The sequence below is a fragment of the Trematomus bernacchii genome, unplaced genomic scaffold, assembly GCF_902827165.1.
Source record: "Trematomus bernacchii unplaced genomic scaffold, fTreBer1.1, whole genome shotgun sequence".
Taxonomy (NCBI): domain Eukaryota; kingdom Metazoa; phylum Chordata; class Actinopteri; order Perciformes; family Nototheniidae; genus Trematomus; species Trematomus bernacchii.
This window is the reverse complement of record NW_022987739.1, coordinates 23,872,367-23,899,640: the sequence shown is the minus strand read 5'-3', so window position 1 is coordinate 23,899,640 and position 27,274 is coordinate 23,872,367. Positions and strand designations below refer to the sequence as shown.

Sequence of the window (27,274 nt, the reverse complement as noted above, 5' to 3'; positions counted from 1 at the left end):
GGCGTTTATCTTTTTTGAGAATGAGTTCTTATTTGATTTGATTTATTTGGGTCTACAACAGATGATACAAATGTTTGTGTCAGTAAATGTGTACTAACAGAGGCGGGGGTGTTTGTGAAAATAACGGGGACAGAGCTGGCTGCTGTCAGACGATCAGCTGTGCAGCGTCATCACAAACGGACGTCGCTTCACGTGACGCTCCGGAGGAAAGGACGTCCCATTGCTCTTAAAACTCATTTCCCTGCTTCTCGTGGTTTCCTTGCGTCTCTCCATGCTTCCCTGGTGGGAGGGACTAAACGCTGGGAAACAACGCAAGTGAGGGACGCAAGGAATCCATTTAACCTAAGTGAAACGCAGCCATGGGGTGTTTCTCAATCGCGAGTACGCTTGCTTGGTAGCACATGTCTGCCGAGCATCTTGCTTCAGAAGCGAGTCAAGAATACTTCCTGGCATTCGGAAAACGAAGTGTGGAACACGCTAGCAAGTGTGCAGGTGTGCGTCATATGAGAGGCCCCGCCTTACATCTTCCGCCACAGATTTAGGGAAATTGGTCCGTGCACAAAGCATTGTGGGGATTTTAAGACCGCGGAGTCTACTCATGTGCAGCCTCGATATTTCTCCAAACGGAGTACGCCGGGCTCGGTAGATTTCCAAGTATGCTGGAGATTGGAACAGTACTTCGGCGGCACTCGATGACGTAGTATGCTTGAAATAGTGGCTCTGGAGCAGCTTTACTCGCGATTGAGAAACACCCATGGTCTAGCTGCGGCCGCGGCAAGTACACGACACTACACAACACGCCCCCTACACGACACGCCCACCTGACACGACACTACGGTGGCTGAGAGACATTAGTGATCTCCAGTGTGCTGGGCAGTGTGGCGGCGGAGGGAGCCGAGGGCACCACCGGAGGAGAGGCGAGCGATGACAGCAGCATCACCGTGGTGCAGCTCCCCGTACAGACTGAGGGGACTTGTTACACGGAGCCCATCACCGGGGAAGCCTGCGGCGGGAGAAGGCGGTCTGCTCGGCCTGCCCTTGGCTCTGGGGTCCCTCCTTAAAAAAAGTCTCATCATACTTAATCCTAGACAGTAGCACATGGTATATATTGTACGAGTTTGTCATTTTTTTAATGTAGATATGTATTCGCTCATAACCAACTGTGCCTTTCACGCAGACAATACAAGTGAATTTTGAAATGACAAATAGGTTTATGTTTCAAGTTTATTTGCATTAAAAACGTGTTTTTAAACCCTTCTGTTCAAATTTGATATTTTGTTTCTTAAAAGATTAAATCTTTAAAAACATGCTGTTTGCCATTTTTAAAGTTTGATGGAAGAAATTAAAATATAGGTCACTGACGTGGAGCTTTAGGCCTGCAATGCTTTAAAAAAAAATGTTGGTGTTGTTTCAGTTTTGAGTGAATATGGATGTTAAATTCACAAATGAGTATGAATAATCTTGAACAAGAACAGGATCTTGAGCCATGATGTTTTTAAAGTACAGAAACATTCAGAATGCATGACGATTCCTTCAAAGGTTTTGTAATAGACCCCTAGTACTTTTAATTTATAAAGTAATAATAATACATGTGAATGATTGAGCTCATTAGTGGCCTGACTGGCCCTCCTAATTTGGTCCTTAATGACCCCATGATGTGGGGTCATTAAGGACCCCTAAACTATATTTAGATGTTCACAAACATCTACATTTATGTATAAATACATGTGTAGCAGTTAGACAAACATAATTAATAGATTATCTCATTAATACCTATTTTATATATTAAAAAAGGTTTACTAAACCACCGTTTGTTGACAAAATGATTTGGGTTGAAAGTTATACTGTTGTGTCTCAAACGGATAGACTAGGTTATTAATTTATTTGCCTAATAGTTGCTTAAAATGCTACAATAACATTTGCAATTCGTTTTTAATCTGCCATGTACGGTAATGTCTCTCAGCCACCGTAGGGTCGTGTCAGGTGGGCGTGTCGTGTAGGGGGCGTGTCGTGTAGTGTCGTGTACTTGCCGCGGCCGCAGCTGGACCCTTCTCCGCTGTTTGAGGGCTTGATAGCCCACTCCCCCTCCACACCTCTCCACACCATGGATGTATAATAAGAACTGGATACAGCGTGGGAGGCGGGGCCTCATTCATTCCTATGAGAGTTGCTCATTCGCGCATGATGATAAAATGGCCCAACTTTTGAGAGAGCGAAACGTCACAGATTACCCGGCATGCCTGAGAAGTACCCGTATGTGCGCTCATAGCGCATGCGCAACTTTAACCATGCCCCCCAAAATGCTCGTTCACATCAAGCACGTCAATTTGCGTACACGTAACAGCACCGCACGTTCATGACAGCATGGTAATGTTTGTTATGATAGATTTGATATTAACGAGGCGGCAGTTAGCAGCTAGCGGTTAGCTAGTAATTATGCTAATTTACACATCAATCGTTATGTACTTTTATATTACGCTGTAACAGGATCTAGTGATATCCAAGCAACAGAGCTTCATTTAGCATGAAATAATTATTGCACTGTGTGTATATATATACACACAGTGCAATAAGCTTCTTAGTGCAATAAGAAGCTACAGGGACGTTAATCTACGTCGGTAATATTAACTTTATTTAATACAACATTTACGGTACAAGATTTAATCATACAGCCCATGTAGTATAATATTTTACAAATGATGAATTACAGCAAACATGTGCAATATATCCATTATTACAGCTCCGTGGGCTGGCAGTAAGGCGATATGGGTCCGTTCTTATTGTGCATCCATGGGTAAAGACTAAAGATAAACGCATGTAGTGCTGAACACGTAACATGAACGTGCCGGGCGGCGCGGTCCCGTGGGTTAGATGCGCGTTCATAATGCAGAGGGAAATAACTCTCAGAATAACGTTATTAGCACATTTTACAACTTGAGGAACGAATGTTTTTAATAAGGGCTATACAAGTGTTCATACTGGGTAGTTTATTTAGTTTAAAAAAAATTATCCAACGATTTACAAACCACTCTTTCCCCATGTAAGTCAATGGGAAAAAGTGTTTCCGGGCCTGGCAACCAAAAGGAAGTGTAGTACCGCCGTTTGGCCAGCACGAATATTTTCATCAGAGTCCGGCGCACTTCCTGGGGGCTTGGTGGAGAGGTGTGGAGGGGGAGTGGGCTATCAAGCCCTCAACAGCGAGTCTGCATCGGTGCTGACTTGAGACTGGTCTCTACCTGACCGGAGTCACGCTGTGTGTGTCCGTCAGGAAACACGCTGTTTACAAGTAGTTCCAGCAAACATCCACTGATAAATTGCGATGTTAACAACCTCATGATAACCTCATATTTTTTTAACTTAGGATCATACAGTACCTGTGTTTAGTCTAGAAAAAGGTAAATGTGTGCATTTTATTATAAAGTTGTGTATATTTACAGACTGTTGCAAAAACTAAGAAGCTTATAAACATCAGGTAAAAGAGCTTTACAAAAAAGTAACACAATGAAAGATGTTTGGAGTTTTATTTGAGTTCTTAATTTACCTTTTTTGTCTAAGAGATGCTGATTTGAAACAGTTGTTACATACAGTTACGGCATTTCCTGTTTCTGCGGGAGAGAGGGGAGTTTGTCCCAAAGCTTGCCGCTGTATTTACTCCCTCCATCTGACAGGAGGGAGCCTCGTTGAGCTGCGAGTGTGGCTACAGACGGAGTTCACTCCGCCACGGAGGGGTAGGGTCGAGGGAGTGGTTTGGGATTGGGCCATCATGTATCGCTACGTCATTGTTTCAGCCCTCCCGGTGTCTCTCTGAGTTTCGTCACTTTTCCAGAAGTTTCCGTCCTCACGTATATATGCGGTATCGACCTTATTTCAACCAGCGCCGCCACACTGCTTTATCCTCTCCGCTGACAACATGAACTTCAAAATGACTAACACCACATTTGAGCTTGCAATCGGTAAGTTGAAAAAGTTGTTTTACGCATCTAGATTACAGTGCTAAAGAGGTCAAACCAAACTACTGATTTATGAGTTGGCTGTTAAATGACACTTCAGGAATGTCATCAAATGTAAACCTGAAAAAAATAATACAAATCTATTTTAGTTGCATTAATCAAATCACATTCAAGACATATAAAGGAAAATACATTGCAGTTTTTTGTGTAAAAAGAAACGAAAAAGAAAATGCATGTTGTTGGTGGGTGAAAAGTTAAGACAAAGTAATAATACAGAAAATAAGGTAAATAAAAATAAGGCACCGTGTAAGAACAAAAACTCGATATTAAGTGATGTTTCCTGCAATGGGGGTTTCCATCTGCAGCAGCAACTTATAATATCCAAACTATCCAAACATGCTATAAGACACTAAGTAGCCTATCATACGAAGATGCTTTTTGATTTGTTCATGAGTCATTTACATAATTCATACATTATTATAAGCCTCAATATTCCAGTTTAGTAACATGATGTAGTATGTTCTTGATAGTGTGTACATTACATGTTTGTTAGACCTAAAAAGGCAGTCTGATATGTGGTGTAACGTTGCAAGAAACATCATTAAAAGTGTATCAGAGATTCCTTGAAATGGATTGATGTTCCTGGAAAAGGAGTGGCATCTTGTGGGTACTTTCCACCTGCAGACTGGACAAGAGTGCCAGGGTTTGATAGGAAGTCAGACTCAAGTGCAGTTAAAAATGAGCTGGCAGATAGATTTAACAATAAGCAAGCTTTTATTAACAAAAAAGCTGATAATCAAAGAAAAACTAATCATGTACAAAACCAGGGAGCACAGGGGACAAAATAAGGAACACAAGGTATAAGAGCTCAGGGTAAACCAACAGTAACAACGAGGGGAACAACAACAACACACCGACAGAGTACACTAGGGAAAACAAGACTATATAGACAAACGACTAATCACAAGACAAGACATCAGGCACACAAAACACAGGAAGTAAGACAGGACAAGACACAAGAGGAGTTACATTTAAGATAAGCAACATGTTGGTGCTTTAAAAGAGGAAGATTGTAGTTTGAATGCTAAATTTGGCTTCCGTCAAAGGTTGATCAAATCTGGACACAATGACATGATGCATTTCATTTAACATGCTTTATGTCAAGCACATCAACATCTGTAATTTAAATAAATGTCTATAGATACACTTAAAAATCATGGGAGAAGACACTGCATAACGGAAAAATGTTTCAAAGTACTCCAACTCCATACTTCCATGGATACACTGCAAACAGGAACTTCTAATAAATTATGTGGAATACTTTTAATTTTAAACAAATGCTGGCAAACAAAGACATCTGATTTGGAGGGTTTTTATTGGTTCATGCTTTAGATTAGTATTTACTTTTCCCTTTTTTGTGAGCTTTACTGTTTAATTGTCTTGTTAACTGTGGTGGCTGTGGTAAAGCGTTAACGGTCTTTGAGCATGTGTTTACAGTATGTGAGGCAGTGTGGTGTGTGTGTCAGTAGTCTCTCTGTGTTTGTGGTAAACCAGAGAGAAAAGGAAATCCGTCCCGCCTCTGTAGATTATAGTGAGAGTTAACCATGATTCATTTGAATAGACTTCATATTAATCTTATTCTGCTTTAGAGGTGAAAGCTACAGCGTGTTACCTTTTCATTTGTACACCCTAGGTAATCTGTCTGTATAATGCTGAACACACAAGAATTATAGACACGCCGCCAAAGTTTATCATCTTGTTAAAGTGGAATCAAAGTATAAAGCAAACAATCCATGAATCTGCGTCTTTATCAGACTCTTCAAGTGGTAAGCAAGGCTGCTTGAGTTAGAGGATGAGGAAATGTGGAGACTCCTCCCCCACTGTGAGGGCTCTACTTGGTTCAGGAAGTGATTCATTTCTGGGAAACGTTTAAGGACTCTCCAAGTCAGCGAGTTGTTTGCGTGTGTGTGTGTGTGTGTGTGTGTGCGTGTGTGAGCATGGCCGGAGGAGCAAAGCCAGCACAAACATCACTCTGAGCCAGGTCCTTCATACAGCGTCACCCTCACGTTCGGCTCTGCCAGCTGTGGGCACACTGCAGGGTTTTGTTACATGACCCCAATGACAGTATGGAGATCATGTCTTAATCATCTGCTCTGAGCACGTCCCTCAGCGGTGGGCCGGGTGACAGGGGAGAAGGAATTGCTTAACAAATGTATATTATTTTCGTTTTTGCTTTTGTGAAATATTGGAAAATGCTATAATTCAGTCTTCTTATTTATATGGGGTTACCAAATCATTTGGTAACTACTGTATCTTTATCATCAAAGTTGCCAGCAAATGTATATTATAGATACTTTATTGGTGTAAAACCTCAGTATCTTTGACATGTGTTGAAGATGTACATAAAGTGGCTGTCCTGTTTCATTTTACTTCTTGTGTCACATATTGCCTTAAAGGGGCCCTATAATGCTCATTTTCAGGTTCATATTTGTATTCAGTGCCTCTGCTGCAACATGATTACATGCTTTAATGTTCAAAAAGCTCTTTATTTTTCTCATACTGCCTGTGCTGCAGCACATCTTTTCACCCTCTGTCTGAAACCAGAGCCCAGTCTGCTCTGAGTGGTTAGCTGGCGGGATCTGTTGTGATTAGTCAACTGCGTAGAGATGTCCCACCCCTTAGTCTGTCGCATAGCAGACCATTTAGATGCACACTCTATAAAAAAAGTGTGTGTGTGTGTGTCCAGTGCAGCAATGTGACTCATTAATCTGTTTTTAAATAGTTTTGGCTTTGATACACTACACTTGCATTGATGATATACTGCAGACTTCCTTTTTCTTGATATTCAGAATTTAAGCCTCAGCTTGCGTCCTGGCCAATCCAAATGTGTCTGTCTTTATGCCTTTAAGGAGCCCTGTTCTGCTAATTTTCAGGTTCATACTTGTATTTTGGAGCCTCTTCTGGGACATGTGTACATGCTTTAATGTTCAAAAAGCTCTTTATTTCTCTCATACTGCCTGTGCTGCAGCACCTCTTTTCATCCTCTGTCTGAAACCAGAGCCCAGTCTGCTCTGATTGGCTAGCTGGCCAACTCTGTTGTGATTGATCTTAGAGATGTCCCACCACATAGCCTATCACGTACAATGTGTTGGAGCACTTGAAAATAGAAGCGTGAGTGTTACATTGTGATGTCACTACGTCAAGGAAGTAAACAAAGGAGTCCAATGCAGGTGTTTCAGGCAGGGGGGGAGTATGTGGGAGAGAAACTCCCTCTGGAGGGAACTTTGGGGAATTGAGCCTTTGCAGACCATTTACATGCACAAAAAACCTATAACGCATTAGCAGTCCGGAAAATTAAATAAGAGTAGAAATGTACATGTATGTGTTGACTGCAAATGTTGAATATAGCATCACTGGCCCCAGAGAAAGAACATTGTACATACCATACATCCTCATTGTGTACTTGCACAGGTATGACTTGACAACAGAGTTACTAGTTAGCATGTTAGCTTCAATTCAATTCAAAACCTTTATTTATCCAGATGAAATCCCATTGAGATCATTGATCTCTTTTTCAAGGGAGACCTGCAGCAGTAGGTTCCACATGAAGACATAAAAACATAAACAACAGAACAACAAAAGGACATCATACATCAGCTTGCTAATAATAGCATTGCATCTGCATTACAATATCTTAATAATGTATAATAATAATAATGTTCATGACATTCCTGTAAGAAATGAGTTAACATTTTAATGTCTGAATTTAGTTTATTAATAACTTACATTTTTCTTCTTTTCAGTATTTTCAGCTCTTGCAGTGATGTTTGCAGCTGCAGCAGATGCTCCACCAGAACTAACCTGCAACGTCACCAAAACACCAGATGGGTTCCTTCACCTACTGTCCCGCTCCTCCGATTGTAATACCAGCTGGGTGGACAAAAATGTAAGTCCGAATCATTGTAACCAGTTTACACAGTTTAGGAAGCTAGGATCAGACTGAAGGATGCTTTTTATCGTCAGAGGGTCAGATAAGGCAATCTGATGCCCCTTTCACACCAACGCAACTCCGGTTCAAGCTCCGTGCTAGAGCTTTTCTGGTTCAGAACCGGTTCTTCGGTTTAGCGCCGGCTCTTTTCACACCGCTCAGAGCCCGACTGGTGCTGCCGCTGCTGCGTCATGACGTCACAGTTTACGTCGCTGAGTTTCTCCCCAACGCCGGAGCTCACCTCACAATAACAACGGGCCGGGGACTGCGTTGCTTTTAATCATACGAAGCCAGATTAAATTAAATAACGACTTCTCCAACCTTATACTTTTCTCCAGAGTGCCGTGGTTCATTGTTTATTAATGTGTTTCAGCGGCATTTACCGACCGCTGCAGTGCTGGCCGGCTGCTCTTCCACGAGTGTATTCTCCCGTTAGCTCCGGGTTAGCTCACACGGCTCTAAAGTATTCACTGTCTGACTGTCACACAAGCAGCTGATACATATCCCCAGTTCCCCTTAAGTGAATGTGTGTCAGTCTGAATTGACGCTGTTTGGTGTCAGTCTGAATTTACGCTGTTTGGCATCACAACGCTGTTATGAAAGTTTCTCTGGTATAACATGGGTGATGTTAGCATAGCAACCGAAGCTAAACTGACTACTTGCTAAGCAGTTTTCTACAGGCACTTTTTACCGACGTATTTTTCATTATGATTCTACTTGTGATAGTCGGACATGACAACCTGTGCAGCCCATGTATTGATTCCATCCGATAGCTGCTATAATAACAAACAAAACGTCTGCCTGCTCTCCACAATGATCAATAACAGCGAACGGATGGTCAAAGTAAGGTACAAATAAACAGAATCACACGAAGCCTGGTTAGTGTTGCTTGACTTTATAAAGTGTGTTTTTTTTAACAAGTGTGTGGTTGCGTTCTAGTCACTTTGCTCAGCACTACTGCTTGTTACAACTTTTATTTGCCGTACTCGCCTTAAGTGTTAGCTCAGGTTAATCTCGCCCCCCTCCGACGTAAGCGTGACGTATGCGGTTCTTGCTTCTAGACGGACAACTTTTTGGTGCTCGAAACGAACCGGATTCCGGAGCTATGACGCTGCTCCGCTGCGGTGTGAACAGGAAAACCCGGTGCTTTTCAAGCACCAGCACCGAACCGGCCCTGAAACACCGTTGGTGTGAAAGGGGTATCAGAGCCATAAATTCTTCTGTACACAGTAAAGTTATTTTGGTGTCCTCCCTTGTGTGTTTCTGACACCCTGAGAGCAGTGCCAGTAGGAGTTCAATCCCCCCTGCAGGTTTACCCAGGCCGGATCACCTGTTTGTTCACCTGTATTTATGCACATTTTCAATTTGTGCATGGACACAGAACATTTGAAAATATGTTTTTTTTTTATAATCACTGTTACAGAGTGCAGAAAGAAGTTACCACTAGGACTCGGAACAAGATGGGGTTAAAAAAACTTGAGCAGGAAACTCACATTTTGCCAATACTAGTTTTAATGAATAGAGCTTTAACCCATCACAATGTAACTCTATGCTCTGCTAACGTTAGCTGTTAGCCCCGTATTTAGTACTGACCTGCCCACTGGTTGCTAACAGCTATCAGCTAACAGCTAACCCCCTCTCCTGCCGACTTTAACACAGAGTGGTCGGTTCACAATTATCCTGATCAATTCAATGGAGACTTTTAGGTTTGAATCACCATCTCTAAGTCATCTCTTCATCGGGTTGGTCACAGTTTAGTCATATTGATAGTACGCCTATCAGTCACTAATTTCATAACATTTTACCTTGCAACTGTGAATGAAACTAGAGATAACATGTTGTGATTTCAGCTCTCTGGTAGTCGCTGCGGGAGTGAAATAACATTGCTTTAAGCCATGCAAGCAGCATTGCTTACAGCTAAATGCTATCATCAGCATTCTCACAATGACAAATCTAACATTTAATTGTTTAGCAGTTATAATGTTTACCATGTTCATTTGAACTAAACCAGTATGTTTGCTGTCCTTAAAGAAAAGGGGGAGTCGTTCCACACTTTCACATCAGTGTGGAAAACCTTTGTAGTGAAATCTGTTTTTTGCAAGCAGTAAACATGCCTTAGAACTGTAACCCTTACCACCCACAGTAAATAAAACAATGGAGGGGGACTGAATATTACATTTATATGGGCGCAATGATTTTAACCAGATGCTTTTGAAATCCAAGGAATCTGCATAATCTACGCTCTTTTACAAGAGAGGACACTCTTTTTTGTAAAAAAAAGACAAAATGTTGTTACAGGAGTGCAATAGTTGTATGAACTGTCATTCAAAAGTTAGACAATCGACTAACTTTGTGCTTTATTAGTTAATCTGACGTCTTATTGAACCCGGCTGTCTGGGTTTTTATTTCCCAGGGAGTAGTCCTCGCCCGGAACCAGGGCTACGATCAAAATAAAGTCCAGAGCCTGACGGACCAGTCTCTCACCTCGAAACTATGCCACAACAACATTGACTACACAAGCACCTGTGGTGTAAGTACATTCACTTAAGACTACATTTAAAATCACAGTTCAAATCATAGATGGAAGTATATTGAACACATTTCAGATGTGTTAAAGTCACATAGCATGAGTACATAGGGAGTTTTAGATATTTCTATGTCTGTAATGTCACATATGAAGAGTTCCCCTACAATCTAGGCATACTATGATGTGGGAGGTTCAACGAATAGTTGTCAATACTGAAACACCTCTGAACTGGAGTGAAATTATTCAAGTTCTATTCTTGTTTTTCACAATTAGTGTTGGAATTATACAGTTTTAGTCTTTGTTAAACAGTTGTTATTGAGTGAAAGAAGCTAAACATTGTATAACAGCAAATTCCAACATTTTAAACAATGGTGTAGATGCTATTCTTTTAAATAAAAATAGGATAAGTTTAGAAAATATAATGCAACAGACTCTCTCTCTCTTCATCTTTATTCATTTATAATATAAGTATACATAATTTGAGCCAAATTGCACTATATAAACAGACTTAAAGATTGTCTGTAGATATCCTGATAATATCCAGCGTTATTGTGTCACCAGTTACATTATGCGTCGCGTCCCATAGCAACCTCTTCCATGTTCATCTCTGACATGCTGCTGTTGGCTCCATTTGCACTTACCTGAAAATAAACACATGGAATCACACACACACTCAAAAAATAATATATATAATGCATTGTTTTATATTAAACCAGTTGGTCTTAAATCCAAAAAATAAATATCCATAATTTTATCTGACATTTTACTGTTTTCTTCTCCATGTTTCTTCAGTCAAATTCGGATTCCTCAAAGGACAACAGACTGGTGAGTAACACACATTTTCTGAAATCAAATTTCCGGCACTTTGTATTTTTGGATCATCTCTCAAGAGTTTATACTTCTACTTGAATTTACCGGTTACTGCATTTTATAGCACATGAGAAAATGCATACATAATTCAGTAAAACTATAACAAGCAACTTTTACCCAGCTTATATGATAGCGTTTATATAAGGGAACATGTTACCAAATCCGCATTTTTTTATCCCAACAACATTTTAAAAATGGATCGTATTAGTTATATTTAATCTATTTATTTTATATTTCGTGATTAAACACCAAGTTTAATCTGAGGCTGATGGGAATGTCATTATTTCTGCATGTATTTAGTCATAAACACATAGTATTAGACACATTCAAAATGTTGACCGGATGACGGTGATAGATTAAAGTGAAAGTACATTTTGTCAGGTTTTTTGCGTATTTGTATTATTTTAGTGCGGCTAAAAGAGCTCACCTGTTGTCCCCGACTACGGGTAGATGATAAATAGTCCTTACCAAAACTCCTCTTAAAAAATGAAAGCCCACAAAAAATGTATGAGCACAAAATATTAAATTAATTGGTCTTTTTTTAATGTAAATTCTGCTATTTCTCGTGTTTTTTATGGCCAAAAAATGTATGCTTTTTTCCCTTTTTATCTGGAAAATGTTTAGAAATAAGCTAAAAATGCTGAACATTATTTCTAAGACCTCAAGGTGACATATTTAAATATATTTTTAGTTTGACCAACAGTTGAAGCCCCTAAAAGTGTTTAGCTCATTATTATTCTGAAAAAGCAGCAAAAAGCGATGACCACATTTTTTGCAATCTCACACTTGAAAATCTTAGTGTGCACTTCCTGTCTCTGTACAGAACAAATCCTGAAAAAACGCATAATAATTTAATCTGTTACATTTTTAAGTAACTGACTACAAATCCAAAGCAGCGGTTATGTTAACCTGAAGATCTTTGCGGAATGTTAGCATTGTGTTTGTCCACAGTTGTTAAAATCTGTTGAATATTTACTAGTTCTAATTATATCCTTCTCTGTGTATCTCCTTCTTCCTTTAGACCGACGAGAGAGCCCACTGCACATGTAAGTATTTGTAAACCGCCCCCCTCCTGTAACTGTCAAAGACTCTTTTTACTAATTATGTGGGAGGTTCAAATAAAGTTGGAAAAACTAAAACACCACTGAGCTTTCATAACCTACACTGATACTCCGCTTTTTAACTGCTATTGAAAAGTTTGTAGTTTCAGTTTATAGAAGGCTCCTTTAAAAATTAATGTCATTTTGTTTTATACTTTGAGAGCAAAGGTTAAAGCAGACTGACATTATCAAAGGCTAAAAGAGACAAAGAGTAGATTGAAGAGAAATACTAAAGATTTTAACAAGTTATTTTCCATCCCCCTGTTTTTATAGGAGTATCTGTCTGGAGAAATGCAAATTCATCTTCTTCTCTGAGTTTTTACTCTTTTTTTCAGACACCTGCAGCAGCCCTATCTGGGATCCTAAGGCCTCTCAACCAACCCCAGGTGAGTCAACACGTCTCGACAAATACACTAAACGTTGTCGTTATAGGACCATTGTTTTGCGTGTGTTAATACCACTTAATGGTCTGCTGACAGCAGTTTACATTTCTTACATTTGAAACATGTATAACAGCCCTGTCTCCTAGAAATTAAGCAGAGAAGAAAACTACAATAGAGAGCAAAACAAACTAATTCAGCAAATAAAGTAATTAAATAAATAAATAAAATAATGAATAAAGAGCATTAAAATACAGATACATAAAATAGAGTAAGAGCAAATATATTGCAAAGGAAATCATATGTGGTCTACCTTCTAGCTACATTTCAAGTAGATAAGAAAAGAGTCTTCCTGTATCTTTCAGTTTGTAGTTCACCCACAAAGTGTCAATTGTAAGAAGCACAGTGGACGAGAATAAAGAATGCTACACTCTTGTTTGTTTGATTATCAGGAAGCAGTTAGTTTTGCTTACAGCATCTGAAGGAATTCCCCTACTGTGGTTTATATTCAGCAGACAATGTTGCAAAACCTGTTCTTGATTTTCTGGACCTGACTGTGTGACAGAGATATGGGGTTTTCACATTACAATAACCGATTAAAGATGTAACAGTTCTGAACAGATTAACAGACAGTAGTTATTACTATTGAGTATCAAGGTAATAGAATATTAATACTATTATATTATTATTTAATAGCTTAAGTATGGCATTTGTTTGCTACTTTCTATATCTTCTTTAGGTTCTTAAAAAAGATTAACGATCTGGTTATAATTATTCAATAAAGTGCCTACATAAATGTTTCATTAAGCCAGGTTAATGTACCACATATTTAATCCCAACTGTGAGTTTAACAAAGAGGGGAGAAAACCTAAATAAAACATTGGTTTGCCTTCACTCACAACACGTCACTCAAAGGGACAGCAAACAGGAAGAGACACAACATGACCACAAAGAAACCTAAGTGCGGGAACGTTAACGCAAATCACATTACCAAGTTTACCAATTGATTGTGATTAACGCCAATACATTTAGTAACTGATTGAAAACGCTATATTAGACACTAATTCTTATTAGGTCAACTAATAGTGAGACAGACACACCATCCAGTGAACCAAGGTGCCAGCATTGTTAAGAACTAATTTACAATGATTTAGTCAAATAAAAATGGCATAAAACGACCTGTTTCCTATTTCTCATTTCAGTGAACCCTATAGCGAATCCTGTGAATCAGAATCGGTCCCGGCAAATTCCGCTTGTTGTTGTTTCCGTTGCTGTTTTCATTGTTGCCATGGCTGTGATCTTGTACATCAAATGCAGAAAGAAAAAAATTCCTCCATCCGTGGTGAATTATATTGAGGAACAGAAGGTCATGGTGGAGATTCCGGACGTCAAACTAAAACATAAAAAGAGACCTCTAGTCTAAATTTGACCAATATTTGACCACTGTTTTTCATACTGTATGTAATGAGGTTAGTGCCTTACAGACAATAGAGGGCTACATATACACAAAATGTTAACCGGAAATGTTTATATATATGGGATTTGTTACATTATAATGTTTTTTTAAGTAACAGAGAGAGGAAGGATGAATTAGTTACAGGCATTGCATATGAACGTTTTTCCGAAGTCCAGGAGCCCAAAAAGAGACGATCTAGCTGTGTAAAAGGTTCATGGAAAAATAACAAGATTTAAGTTATTTTTTGAAAGAAGAAAAATGTTTTCTTTAAAAAATTGTGCTTTTGGAGTCAGATTTGCTTCAAAATCCAATTTTGAATGAGCTACAGTGTTTAAGATGGTCTGTGGATACAACACATTTAGAATGTAATGGTAAACAGGCCAGTCGAAAAATCCATTTGTAGCCATTAAATGGGAAAACTGTGAGGGAAGTTTTATTAACTTTGGACAGAGCCAGACTAGCTGTTTCTTTATGCTACGCTAAGGATACCTGGCAGCTCCTTGTTAAGGTTTGATTGATGATGAGCTTTCACTTCCTCATCAGCACCTTCTCTAGGGCTTACCCTCACAGACCACATCTTAGGTTAAACTGGCAATATTAGCCGTGAACACACTGTGATTTAAAGTTTAACCCTTGTTTATGACATTCACACTTATCTCGGTAGTTTTGATCATTTGTATCCGACTACTGTTAAGCTTGTGTGATACATTTTTTTCATGCCTATGGGACAATGTGGATGTCAAACGCTTTAAAATACACTGTCAGTCTTTGCTTCCAGTGATTAATCTGGAAGAAGGAGGCTGCAGTTCTGGAACTACCAGATATCTCCCAAAACTTTCCAGAAAAGCCAGCTTCTGAATATATTAGAGGCTGGAAAAATAGGCTGCTATGTTGCAGAATCACGTTTTCCAGACTTCAATCTTGCTGCGTTAATAACTAAGGTTTGCGAGATTGAATCGTTGATTATGTAAAGGAGCTGGTCTGGTTTGAGCTTTGCATCATTGAATATTTTCTATATGCTGTTTTATAGCTCTCATTAACAGATTTAGTGCCCTGACACACCAAGCTGACGTCAAAGAACTGATGCCACCAAAAAGTGCAGGTTGTTTTGGCAGAGACTTCTGTCTACAGTGAAGCACTTGAACAAAAGAAAAAAGGCTAAATCTCTTCTTCCAATACACAATATAGTCATCATCCTTTACATATTTTTCTGTTACGGTTGTCAGACAACTGAACAATTCCAACAATTGTGATTTAATCATCATTTATTGAAGCTTGACAAAAGTCAACATACATTCAGATTGATGATAATAGGTTAAATTGATACATTTAATTCACAATGTTGTGTTTTTTTATGTAGTGTGTAAAGCCTTTTGCTGAATAATCAGGAAGCCACTAAGCCTTTGCATTATCCTCCATTTATAAGTAAACCACTGTGCTTGGCCATCCTTTTCACGGGGGAATCAAGCAGGAAAACCTTTGTGTGACCTTTTGTTAGCTTCCCAACACAACGTCAATTCCATTAGTTAGAATCCCCCACTTAAATATCAACTTTAAGTATTCTCCAGATCCATTTTCTGGGGTAAAGAAATGCATTCTTTATCCTGGATGTAGATAAGTTTAAATACTATACAACCACAAACCCTGTACATAACCGTGGTGGTCAGCCATAAAGGCCCAACAGTAGCCGATAACAGTCCCCTTTAACCAATGGTTGGCTTGGTGTGTCAGGGCTTTCAGCTCCATCTACTGCAACAGTCAAAACAGGCTTCAAACCCAACATCTGATCCATGGTGACGAATAAGGGATTTGGAACAAAATAAGGGAGAGATTTTTCAATCAGGTTATCTGACAGTACCATAATGTGGACTGTCAGAGCTATTACTGATTGATAGTGTTACTGATCTTCCTTCTGTGTAAAGAACATATATATATATATATATATATATATATATATATATATATATATTATCTGAAAGTTCCTGTTCAGAAGAGTTCAATGTTTGATACAAAGACTCAAATGAACATACAAGCGTGCAGATGTCAGTTGTATGCCCTCAGGGCTCCTGGACTTGGGTTTAACTGGTAATCGGCATCACGTTTTTTTAACATCTTTGCTGTTAGATCCTAAAGGGTTGAATCTGTTACTTTTATATCCTCTTTTATTTGGAGTTTCTGCTACTTAAAGCTGTATTAACTGTTTTTGAGGTGAAGAAAAAGCACGTTAAAAAACAAACTGTGACAACTTTGTTATCTGACAACAGATAAAAAGTAAAATACGTAAAGATATGAAGTTTGCCATCATATCTAATCACACAGCAAATGTTTGGAATATTTTGCTTAATATACGAAAATGAATAATTGATCATTTATCAAAACTGTTGCTGAGTAAAACCAAAAGGAGTTAAAGAGCTCTGTAAAGCTGCACGGTTATGGATTCATCACAAGGAGTGACCCCCTTTCAATTACAGTCTCTTTTGATCTAATCACATTACAAAAATAATGAATGCAGCTTTAAAGACAGAGAACTATTGATAAAGTTAAATGATGTAAACTGTTAATGGTTAGTTACCATTTTAAAATGACAACTCCCCAATACTCAAGTTAAATGATTATGGATTTTGTGTGTTTTACATAAAGGTTTTGGGGTACAAAATAATGTTTTGTTGTCAGCATTATTAACCATGAAATGATGTTGCCTACAGTTTATTTATAAACTATTATTTATTTTATTTTATTTATTTTTGGCCTAATGCAAATGTTGTATGCTAATAAAAGTGATTTTTAACTTCTCAATTGTATTTATTTGAAAGTAAATTAACTTTGTCTCAAAAATCAATGTGCAAAGATTTACTGATCGTAAAGTCACATTTTCATTATTTTGCAGATTGATTTTCTTGATATAAAACGTATGATCAGCTTAGAAAAGACGATGAATTATTATAATCTACATATACATATGTTAATAGATAACCATGGAATGATTACGCTTATGACTACTCTTACTTTCATATTTTTCAGACCATTTTGAACTTTATTACTTCTCAGCCTTTTAAAGTGGATCAAATAAAGGAGTATTTACAATGAGATATTTCTACTTTTACTTTTTTCCCCAGGCTAGGTGCGCTAAAACAATTTTCAGCCTGATATAGACACATTGTTTGTCTCCCGTTGGTGCCTAGTTCATTGTGGCTATGCAGCAACATGTTAGCTTCATCATTTTGGGGGGGGGGGGAGAAGAATTGTCTTCAAGTGATCCAGATTGTGCTAGATAACCTTCCACACTTTAACAGACCCTCAAGTACTATATAAAATATGTTTCTATAGACCAGCTTTATTCATATTTTAGCCTAAAATGGTAGACTGTTAGAGTGTGACAAACTGATTAACAGCATCAAATCCCAGAGGATCTCCTTTGTGAAGGCTGGAGCGCTCCCCAGTACCACAGCTGAAGTTTCCACATCACATTGACACGACCACTCTGAGGCCAGAGATCCTCCTGGTTTCGGAGAAAACCACATCACCATGTTGGAGAGGTTGAGGTTGGCTGCAGGGGCTTTGCGGGGCAATCACTCTACAAAGCCCTTAGTGCAGTGGGCCTCACAGGTACAAAGAGGAGAGCATCCCATCACTGAGGCAGCAGAGAGCCTGGAGATGGCTTTGGATCAGGAGAGGCGGTCCATGGGGAGGAGCTAATGCCACCTGAACACAAGTCGCCATGCAGGACGTGGGTGTATGATGTTGAAAGACCCGAGACCTGATGTCCATCACTGACCAGGATCCAATAATGACCGCCTAGCTGCACATTATCCCTAACTTAACAGACTCTAGTCTAAAATGTCTAAATTGACCAATCAGAATACAGTATTCAACTAAGCCATGTAATAAAAACATATAATTAACTTGTACACAGAAATTCATACTTTGTACTTTTATTGATTTTAAAGTGTGAACATTTCAACCTTTTTGTCATTCAGTGCTTCAGGAATAGAACTCAGGCAAGTTAGTCAATCATATCTATTCAAATCAGAAGCTTTGAAAAAACATTTAAAAAATGTCCTCAATTAAAAGAAGATTCTTTATGAACATAAATGAAAATGCCACATAGCACTTTTAGATGATATAATATCTCACATCTTACAGGGAACAATGTCTGATGGGAAATGTAGTTGTGAAAGGATTGTTCTTTTTGGTCATTAAAATCAATGTAATGCTCCAATTCTTTACTTATTGACCACAAACTCACACATGAAGCAGATCTAGGAGGGGACTTTACCAGAGGTCTAAGAGGGAACTCTAAAATCTACAGAGTTTTTAATATGCCTAGATAAAATATCCCGTCTCAACGGCTGCAACAAAGAGAGTTGGAGAAAGATAGAATCAGCACTTTTGGAACAGGAAGAGAAATAGAGGGATATGAGGCATGGCTAGAATGGGTGATCTGTTTACCAAAACACTTCACAGACATATTTTTTATATTCTTTTATGAGACCTATGCTATTGCCTAAAAATAGCATGATAGGTGACCTTTAAGGGATTCTTGTTTTAAAGTGATTGGTATGATTCCAAAGTGTACCAACAATACCTGACTATCCTATGCAGCTGTTGTTACTCATGGATGCTAACAAAATAAATAAAGGAAAAGTTAAAGATGTGTCTATCAAAGAAAAACATTTAAATGTTTTTTGACATAATCAGTCACAGTAGTTAGATCTATAAAATATCACACACTCAAAAGTCCACTTATTTTTGGATCCACATTTATTGTCGGTATAAAATAGAGCTAAAGTGCTAAAAGTGGCATACCTTTGGAATTTATCTAAATGTAATTAATTTAGAAATCATGTACGCAAGGATGTCAGTGGATCTCAGTTTCCTTCATGCTGCCGTGTCAGCGAGGGCTTCAACTCTTCTTCTTCTTCTTTTTCTTCTTCTTCTATTTGCTTAAGGGCTTCCCGTCTGTAAACACCATAACATGCCTTCAGAGGGCTTTCCTGTTGATCATGTTTGGTGGATTTTTTAATAGAATCATTGTAATCAATATTATATTACCTTTTAATCTATATAAATTGTATTAAAAATTGTTGTCACTAAACATGGGTTGTGACAATGATTTGCCCCATTTGTTACAGAAGTGGCAGGGGCCTCAATCTGCCTTTGGTTTGTTAGTTCTACTATGCCAGCCATCAGAGGTAAACATCTCTTTTAGGTTTCATTTCTTATTTTTGTGAATTTCTATATAAAATGCTGATTTCTACCTGAAATGCTTATGTGTTTTTAATTACATTTTCGTAGAGCTTTGACTTTTTCAGCTGAATAAATATTATAACTAGATGTTTTTGTTCAGCATTGCCAGCTTCACTGTTGAGCTTTATGTTGTGCCCAGCATTCTCCTGTGCTCTGAAATCTAAATGTGGATAAGCATAAAACAACACTAAAATAAACACTACAATACAACTTGTTATTTGACACACACAAGGTTGTTCATTTGTGTATATAAATATACAACACAGGCTATATACATATATATATATATATATATATATATACATATACAAATATAATTAATACAACTGTTAATTTGATTAGAGCTTTGACACATATATCTTTATTTATATATGTATAAGTATGACGACTTCCTCGGGCGATATCATATGGTATAGCTAATTAATCTGGGTCAAAACGTGTTGTGCCCACAAGGTTGTAAACTCTGGTTTATCCCTGCGTGGTATTATAGTAATAGCAAACAGCAACGTTCAACTACTTTAATGGTATATTGTAAGTGCAATAAGAAGCTACAGGGACGTTAATCTACGTCGGTAATATTAACTTTATTTAATACAAGATTTACATCATACAGCCCATGTAGTATAATATTTTACAAATGATGAATTACAGCAAACATGTGCAATATATCCATTATTACAGCTCCGTGGGCTGGCAGTAAGGCGATATGGGTCCGTTCTTATTGTGCAATGCATCCATGGGTAAAGGTAAAACTCATGTAGTCCTGAACACGTCACATCACATGAACGTGCCGGGCGGCGCGGTCCCGTGGGTTAGATGCGCGTTCATAATGCAGAGGGAAATAACTCTCAGAATAACGTTATTAGCACATTTTTACAACTTGAGGAACGAATGTTTTTAATAAGGGCTATACAAGTGTTCATACTGGGTAGTTTATTTAGTTTAAAAAAAATTATCCAACGATTTACTAGAGATGGGCGAGTCCTGATTCATCCGGATCATTAACCCGGATCCTAGAAATGAGCTGGTCATGACGAGTCTCCCCTCTCCATTAACCCGAGTCCTTGAGTCCCACACTTGGTGTGACGTACAAATTAAAACTATAAATTGCGTCACTCGCTACTCTCTTTATAACATGTAAAATCACATTACAACGTACCCCAAGTCCATCTACCTACCCTTTAGCAAGTATACAGGATAGCTGCCAGAAGTGATCGTTTGGCTCAGGGGAGGGGACGCGGATCAGTGAAACTTCCTGCAGACTCGTGGGGACTCAGAGGAGCCGACGGCTCCAACAGCAGACTCGCAGATTCGCAAATCCTGACTCGCTGCAACACACAGCAGACTCGTGCGGACTCAGAGCCGTATATAGCAGCAGATCCAGAGATCCAGCAGACTCGTCGTCATGCACGAGTCCACACAGCAGACTCGGATTCGCAGATTCGCAGATTCGCAAATCCTGACTCGCTGCAACACACAGCGGATCAGACTCGTGCGGACTCGGAGCCGTAACCATATAGCAGCAGATCCAGAGATCCAGCAGACTCGTCAGTCATGCACGAGTCCACAGCAGACTCGGATTCGCAAATCCTGACTCACTGTGTGTGCAACACACAGCAGTGCGGACTCGTGCGGACTCGGAGCCGTATATAGCAGCAGATCCAGCAGACTCGTCCTCATGCACGAGCAGACTCAGATTTGCCAAATCGCAAAATAACCCTTTTTTTTGTGATCAACATTTTTTATTAAAGCAAAATACACTGTGTAGCTGAGGTTAATTATAACGTCAGTTTAATAGATAGATAGATAGATAGTACTTTATTGATCCCAAATTGGGAAATTGTTGTTGTTACAGCAGCATAAAAGGCATTTTACAATAAAACAAAACTACAAAATATACAAGAATAGAAATAAAAATAAAATATACATGTCGAAATAGAAAATATACATGCAGATATTATATATATATATATATATATACAAATATATATATATATTCAAAATATATGGAATAATAATATGCTCGTGAAATGCAACAACTTTTCGGTTTCACCAATAGGATTTCTACGGTCTTGGTCATGCTGACTCATATGACTCAAATGACTCGTATGATCCGGATCTCTTCAATGACTGACTCAGAAGACCCTGAGTCCGTAAAATGATCCGGATTTGCCATCTCTACGATTTACAGACCACTCTTTCCCCATGTAAGTCAATGGGAAAAAGTGTTTCCGGGCCTGGCAACCAAACGGAAGTGTAGTACCGCCGTTTGGCCACCACGAATATTTTCATCTGAGTCCGGCGCACTTCCTGGGGGCTTGGGCTGGCATAGGTATGGGCGTGACGCTGCGAACCCGTTCTTATTATACATCCGTGTGCGAACCCCGGAATCATAACATCACGTGTAAACTGTTGCCGTAAATCGGTGTCGCAAAGTATCTAGCGACAAGGTCTAGCCTGTGCTACGGAGCTCTCAAACGTACATGTGAGTTATTAAATACTATTGCCACGAACATTCTGTGATACTATCGGGTTTATATAGGTTTTAATTTAAACTGTGTGTGTTGTTCTTTGGCTCAACTGTTCATAGCTCCAATCGATATAAGAGATATAGAACTGCCATGCTCGACGTCGCACATTTTGCAAACCTCGGTGAGCGGAGCGAGGTACGTTAAAGAGACCTCGTTACACGTGGTTATTTGATCTGTAAATTAATACAGTTGTGGTTTAACTGAATGCTTTATCGATGTTTGTAATGACAATTAAGTACCTATGTATGTGTTTTTACTTCTTAGTTTTCACGATGCTTGAACAGACGATTAAAAGAAACTGCATCCGTTGAGACTCTGCTGTAATCATCGCCGAGGGCAGCTACAGGCCCTCTCTTTGCGTGGTTTTAGAATCACAGTAGCTCCTGAATCGTTTTAGTGGTAACTAGGTTTAAAATGTGAGCTGATTGTTACAAATTAGTGAAGCCTTTACAGTTTTGTTTAACATTACATCAACTCCTTTAGGTGGTTGTAGTTCAGGCACACCCATCCCCTGAGAAAAAACATAGATGAGTCACACTGCATTCATGAAAAGCTCAAATCAAAAAAAGTGAAACTGTCAACCACAACACAATTGAGCCTATGTGTGAAATGTGTTGGATGAAATCATTTGCTCAATGATATGAAACAGAGATCTTACGTCGTTCACAAGACCAGACAGCTCAGTCAGTCAGTGAACTCACCACAAGTTTCTATGATGAAGGATTTTTTGGCATTTTATATACCCATTACAAACCTTACATAAAACTTACGTGGAGAGCCTTTGTCTACCTGTCCAATGAGTTTCCCTCCTACAGTGTCAAACGTTGCTTAGAAACTCATAGCTCAGCAAATTATTACCATCTGATTACTAGTTCATTTTCTCTGCATCCAACACAATTTGGCCTTGGGGGCCAAATCACAGTGGCCGAGAGGTGCAAACAGTAGGCTTGTTTGAGACGAGCTGCGGCTCGCCTCGAAAGTAGACGAGAATAGCCGATCGCAGCCGGGGGAGGTCTCAAAAAGCTCGCCTGAAGTCGGACAGCTCGGAGTCGGCTTCGGTTGAATGATGAAAAAACAGTGAGGGGTATGAATACACTAGATATACACAGCAGCAGCCTGTGAGCAGTATGAACAGTGTGTATGCATATGCTAAGATATATAAAGTATTGAAGTATTGAACTGTTGAAACAACATCAAACATTCAACTGCTACTCAGTAGTATGTATCTAATACCTAATATATATATATCATTCCAATAACTTGTATATAGACTCATACTGCACTATTCCACATCATAACTTTATTTCATTTTTATAACTATTATTATTTTTGTATTGCTCTTGCTCTTATTGTTATTATGTTATGTTATTATGTTGCATTGTTGGAGAAGCCTGTGACATAAGATTTTCAACTGCATAATTACTCTGTAGCTATGTCAGATTGACAATAAAGAACCTTGAACCTTGAACCTTGTATGAAAACGGTAAGCAGTGCAAGTATAGTATAAAATATATAGATATTAATTCAATTCAATTAAATTCAAAACCTTTATTTATCCAGATGAAATCCCATTGAGATCATTGATCTCTTTTTCAAGGGAGACCTGCAGCAGTAGGTTCCACATGAAGACATAAAAACATAAACAACAGAACAACAAAAGCACATCATACATATATCATATATTCATTTCATGATGATAAACATTGTGGAACAATGATGAAAAATATGAATGGAAGTGGCGACGTAAAACTGACACAAAACAACAACAAACTTTTGCCGAGCCAATTGGAGAGTTTCATCACCAGCACAGGGTAAAAACCACCAATGAGCGCTCAGCTCGAGATACCAGCAAGTCGTTTCCCATCAAGCATTTCGCTTCCGCAGCCCGTGGAGATAAACTGCGTGGCCTCGCCGCGCCTCGCTCTCAAGTCTGCGGGCGTCTTTGTCCCGCGAGATTTCAACGTCTCATGTAGGCGAGCCTCCACAGCAAGTCGGACAAAATGACTAACCATCATGCAACGCACTAGCAAGACGTTGATTGCAATTGCGCAGGTCTGCGTCGGTCTCGCTTGTCTCAAACAAGCCTATTATGTGTACATATAAACTCCATTAGAGGAAAGGCGCTGCACTTTCAGAAAATATGTTTCTTCCTTGGCATCTGTTTTTTTTTGTGTTTCTTATTCGTATCATTTTTGGAAGTGCAGTGCGTTTCCCTTAATGTAAATGATTTGGGCCGTTGTAACGCGTTTGCACGTGTCAGCCGCCGTACAATTACTCTTCCGAGACAGCCAACAGTTTTTAAGAGAGAATTGAAACAAGACTCATAAAGGTGGTGTTTTTTCTTTTTTCTTTTTACTAATGTACATCTGTCCAGGGATTACAGATCAGTATTAGCTTCGTTGCTAACTCTATCACATTCACAGAAATGTTGATTAATGTGCCCTGTCCCTGACAAATGCAATCAATTACAACTCTTATTTTTATATATTTTATAACATTCAAAATACTGTAAGATAGCAGAGAGGAGCTAACTGGACTGCAGCCCCCCCTGCTGCCAGAAAGAAACAGTGCATCTTTATAAAAGATCTGTTTTTTATCCATTCTGTGGATGCATTTTTGTTGTTGTGTTCAAATATAAAAAATGTGATAAACTTTGCAAATGATCATGTATCTTAAGAATCCTGACTATTTGTGACTTCACTTCAGCCAAAGCTTTAGAGGAGCTTTTTTAAATGATCAAAAAACAATAAAGGCTCTACAAAACTCCCTATTAACCAGCAGGACATAAAAACCAACGCTTTCCAGAGAAACTACTGACAGTTGTTGAAAGTTGAAATCCCCCCATCATATAGTAGATGATGTTTCTTTTGCTGTCATTACATTTCAACACAAGTGTCAGATTTGAGTATAGTCAGTTTTCTCTGAACGTTGTACCAGCATGCCCACTTGTTTTCCGTGTGGCGTTCACTGCTCTCACCTGCAGGGTCTAGAGGTAGGCCTAATGAGGATCCGTCATCTTCATGAAGCTCAGCGTAAGTTCAATCAGGAAGACCAAGCTCTTCATTAAGATTACACGTCACCTCATTACACTCTCCTTACTCATTAAGTGATCGGGGGCGTCACTCCCCAGCTAACCAATCTCTCCTCTCTCCATCCTCACAAGCCTATCATAACTCCCGCTAATCCCTTTATATCTGCTCTTCCCTCTGTCAGCTGTCATTTCAGGTGACAAAACGCAATGGTAGCAACTTTACTACTCCTCGTGAAAACACCTTAAAAGAAAGAATAACCTCAAGATGTCCAATTCGGATGATTCCGTTCACGAACCTTTTTCGGAGGTTCTCGATCCTGGCTCCGATGTACCGCTTGAGGTAGCTTCCATTTCCTCGAGCCAATGGCGCCAGAGCGCTCGCGTGGCTTCCCGCAGAGGCTCATGCACAGCCGAGGCAGACTTCCTCATCGCTCGTCTCCTGCAGCAGGGCATTTCCTCAGCCCCAGGCCTCCCTCTCTCCCAGCTTTGCGAGCTTTCGGACCAAGTCTCCGGCGCGGTTCCCCAGACTGTGCCAGCAGCTTCAGTCAGCTCTCCCGAAAGACCAGGGCGAGGACGCGGCCGCAGCCGCGGAGGTAAAAGGACAAGGAAGTCAAGCCCTCCAGGAGCCCGCCCGTCCAAAAAATCAACCCCTTCCCAGGCTCGCCAGCCCGGGAGCACCGCTAATCAGCCCCTCATGGATCATAGTTTAGCTAGCTCCCTGCAATCCCTGGCTAGCTCCATGCTATTAATCGACGCCCGCCTTCAGTCCATGGAAAATATCTCTGCCGGAGCTTCAACTTCAGCTGCGATTAGGCAGTGTTTCCTGCCCCCGTGCCGCCGGGTTTTATGCCGGGTCAGGTTGCTCCACATTTTCAAGTAGCTCCCTCTCATTCCCTGGCTTCTGCCCTCCCAGCTCCTCCTTCAGGTAGGCCTTCATTTCCCAAGCCGCTAATATTTCCTCACGGCTCAGAAAAAAAATTCTCGAAGGGAAGGACATTAATCTCGTCAGCCTCATTCTGCCTTCCCCGGAGCGTGTTAAAGCAATTGCCACGGGAGGAAACATCACTGCCGTCTTTAAGGCTGCAGACCCCCGGCTCCTCAAAGACCTCAGCATAGGGCAATTTCTGGTTGCTTTCGGCATCTTTCGTGATGTTCTCTGTTCTGTTTACCCCGAGAGAAGAGTAGAATTAGATGCTTATATGGCCATTATCGGCGATCTTCATCTAAAATATGGGAGATCTATTTTCTACTATTAACATAAGAGCTTTTCAAGCAAAGCAGCGCTCCACTTAGCTCACTGTAACATCCTTCCCGAAGCTCTCGATGGATCCTGCTGAACATTGTCAGAATGCCGGCGCTTCCGGCCTTCACGCTGAACGGGCCCTACATCCTCGCATGCGAAGCTCACCCCATCTCCTGCTTCTCCTGCGCCTCACCTCTACGTAACAACAAGGCGTCAAGTGCAGGCTGCAAGAAGGCAGTTTGCAACAAATTCATGAGAATTTCTGACATATGTTATAGCTATCTTTAGTTCCAGGTTCAGGGTAAGGCAAATCTAGTTAGACTTGTCGCATCGTGTAAGGTAATACATGCCCACATTCAGCGCAGCACTATTATCTTATCATGCACCTATAAAAAAAATAAAATAAAAAAAACCCTCTTAAGGATGTGCACTGCACATGCCTGCTTTGGGGGGGAATCTCGCAGGGAAGCGAGTCGCAGTCTCGAGCCCACTCTCTTCAGTAGCGACTCTAGCCTGCACAAGATCATCCGCATAGCGGCACGCTCATATTTCCACCATTGCTTACACATTTATTATCACACTCGTTGGATTAACACTAGTGTCCCTCCATCATTCTCTCTCAGATGATAGAAGACAGTCTTAATCACCCAATCAGCTTATCAGCATGGCACATTAACTGCTAATTAAGCTAGACCTATATCATGGGTCACGTTTCAGTATTTAACTAAGCGCATGTCATTTCATGCGTGCATCCTGCACTTCATTCATATTTTTGGCTCATGCTCACAGGGCTTGTGTTAAGCCAGGTTATGATATTCATGCATTACTGTACTCAAGTAACAGCTCACTTGCATTATGTGGTCTACATCTCCCTCTTCGCCCGGACATCGGCTCGTGCTGGCAATCCAAGATCTCTCCAGCTTACCTATGGTAAATATGCATATAACTGGT

At 39.7% G+C, this 27,274-nt stretch overlaps 1 protein-coding gene and 1 pseudogene across 1 annotated transcript; one reads left to right on the top strand and one right to left on the bottom strand.

Annotated features, from left to right (window-relative positions):
- The window catches only part of LOC117495161, a 527,883-nt pseudogene that overhangs the window by 207,617 nt on the left and 292,992 nt on the right, over positions 1-27,274 (bottom strand).
- Positions 3,707-17,062, top strand: LOC117495808. Its single transcript, XM_034147343.1, has 7 exons — positions 3,707-3,953; positions 7,754-7,896; positions 10,352-10,468; positions 11,258-11,290; positions 12,357-12,381; positions 12,771-12,821; positions 14,018-17,062. Exons 1-7 carry the CDS (start codon positions 3,911-3,913, stop codon positions 14,236-14,238), a joined length of 633 nt encoding a protein of 210 aa, XP_034003234.1. The 5' UTR covers positions 3,707-3,910; the 3' UTR covers positions 14,239-17,062.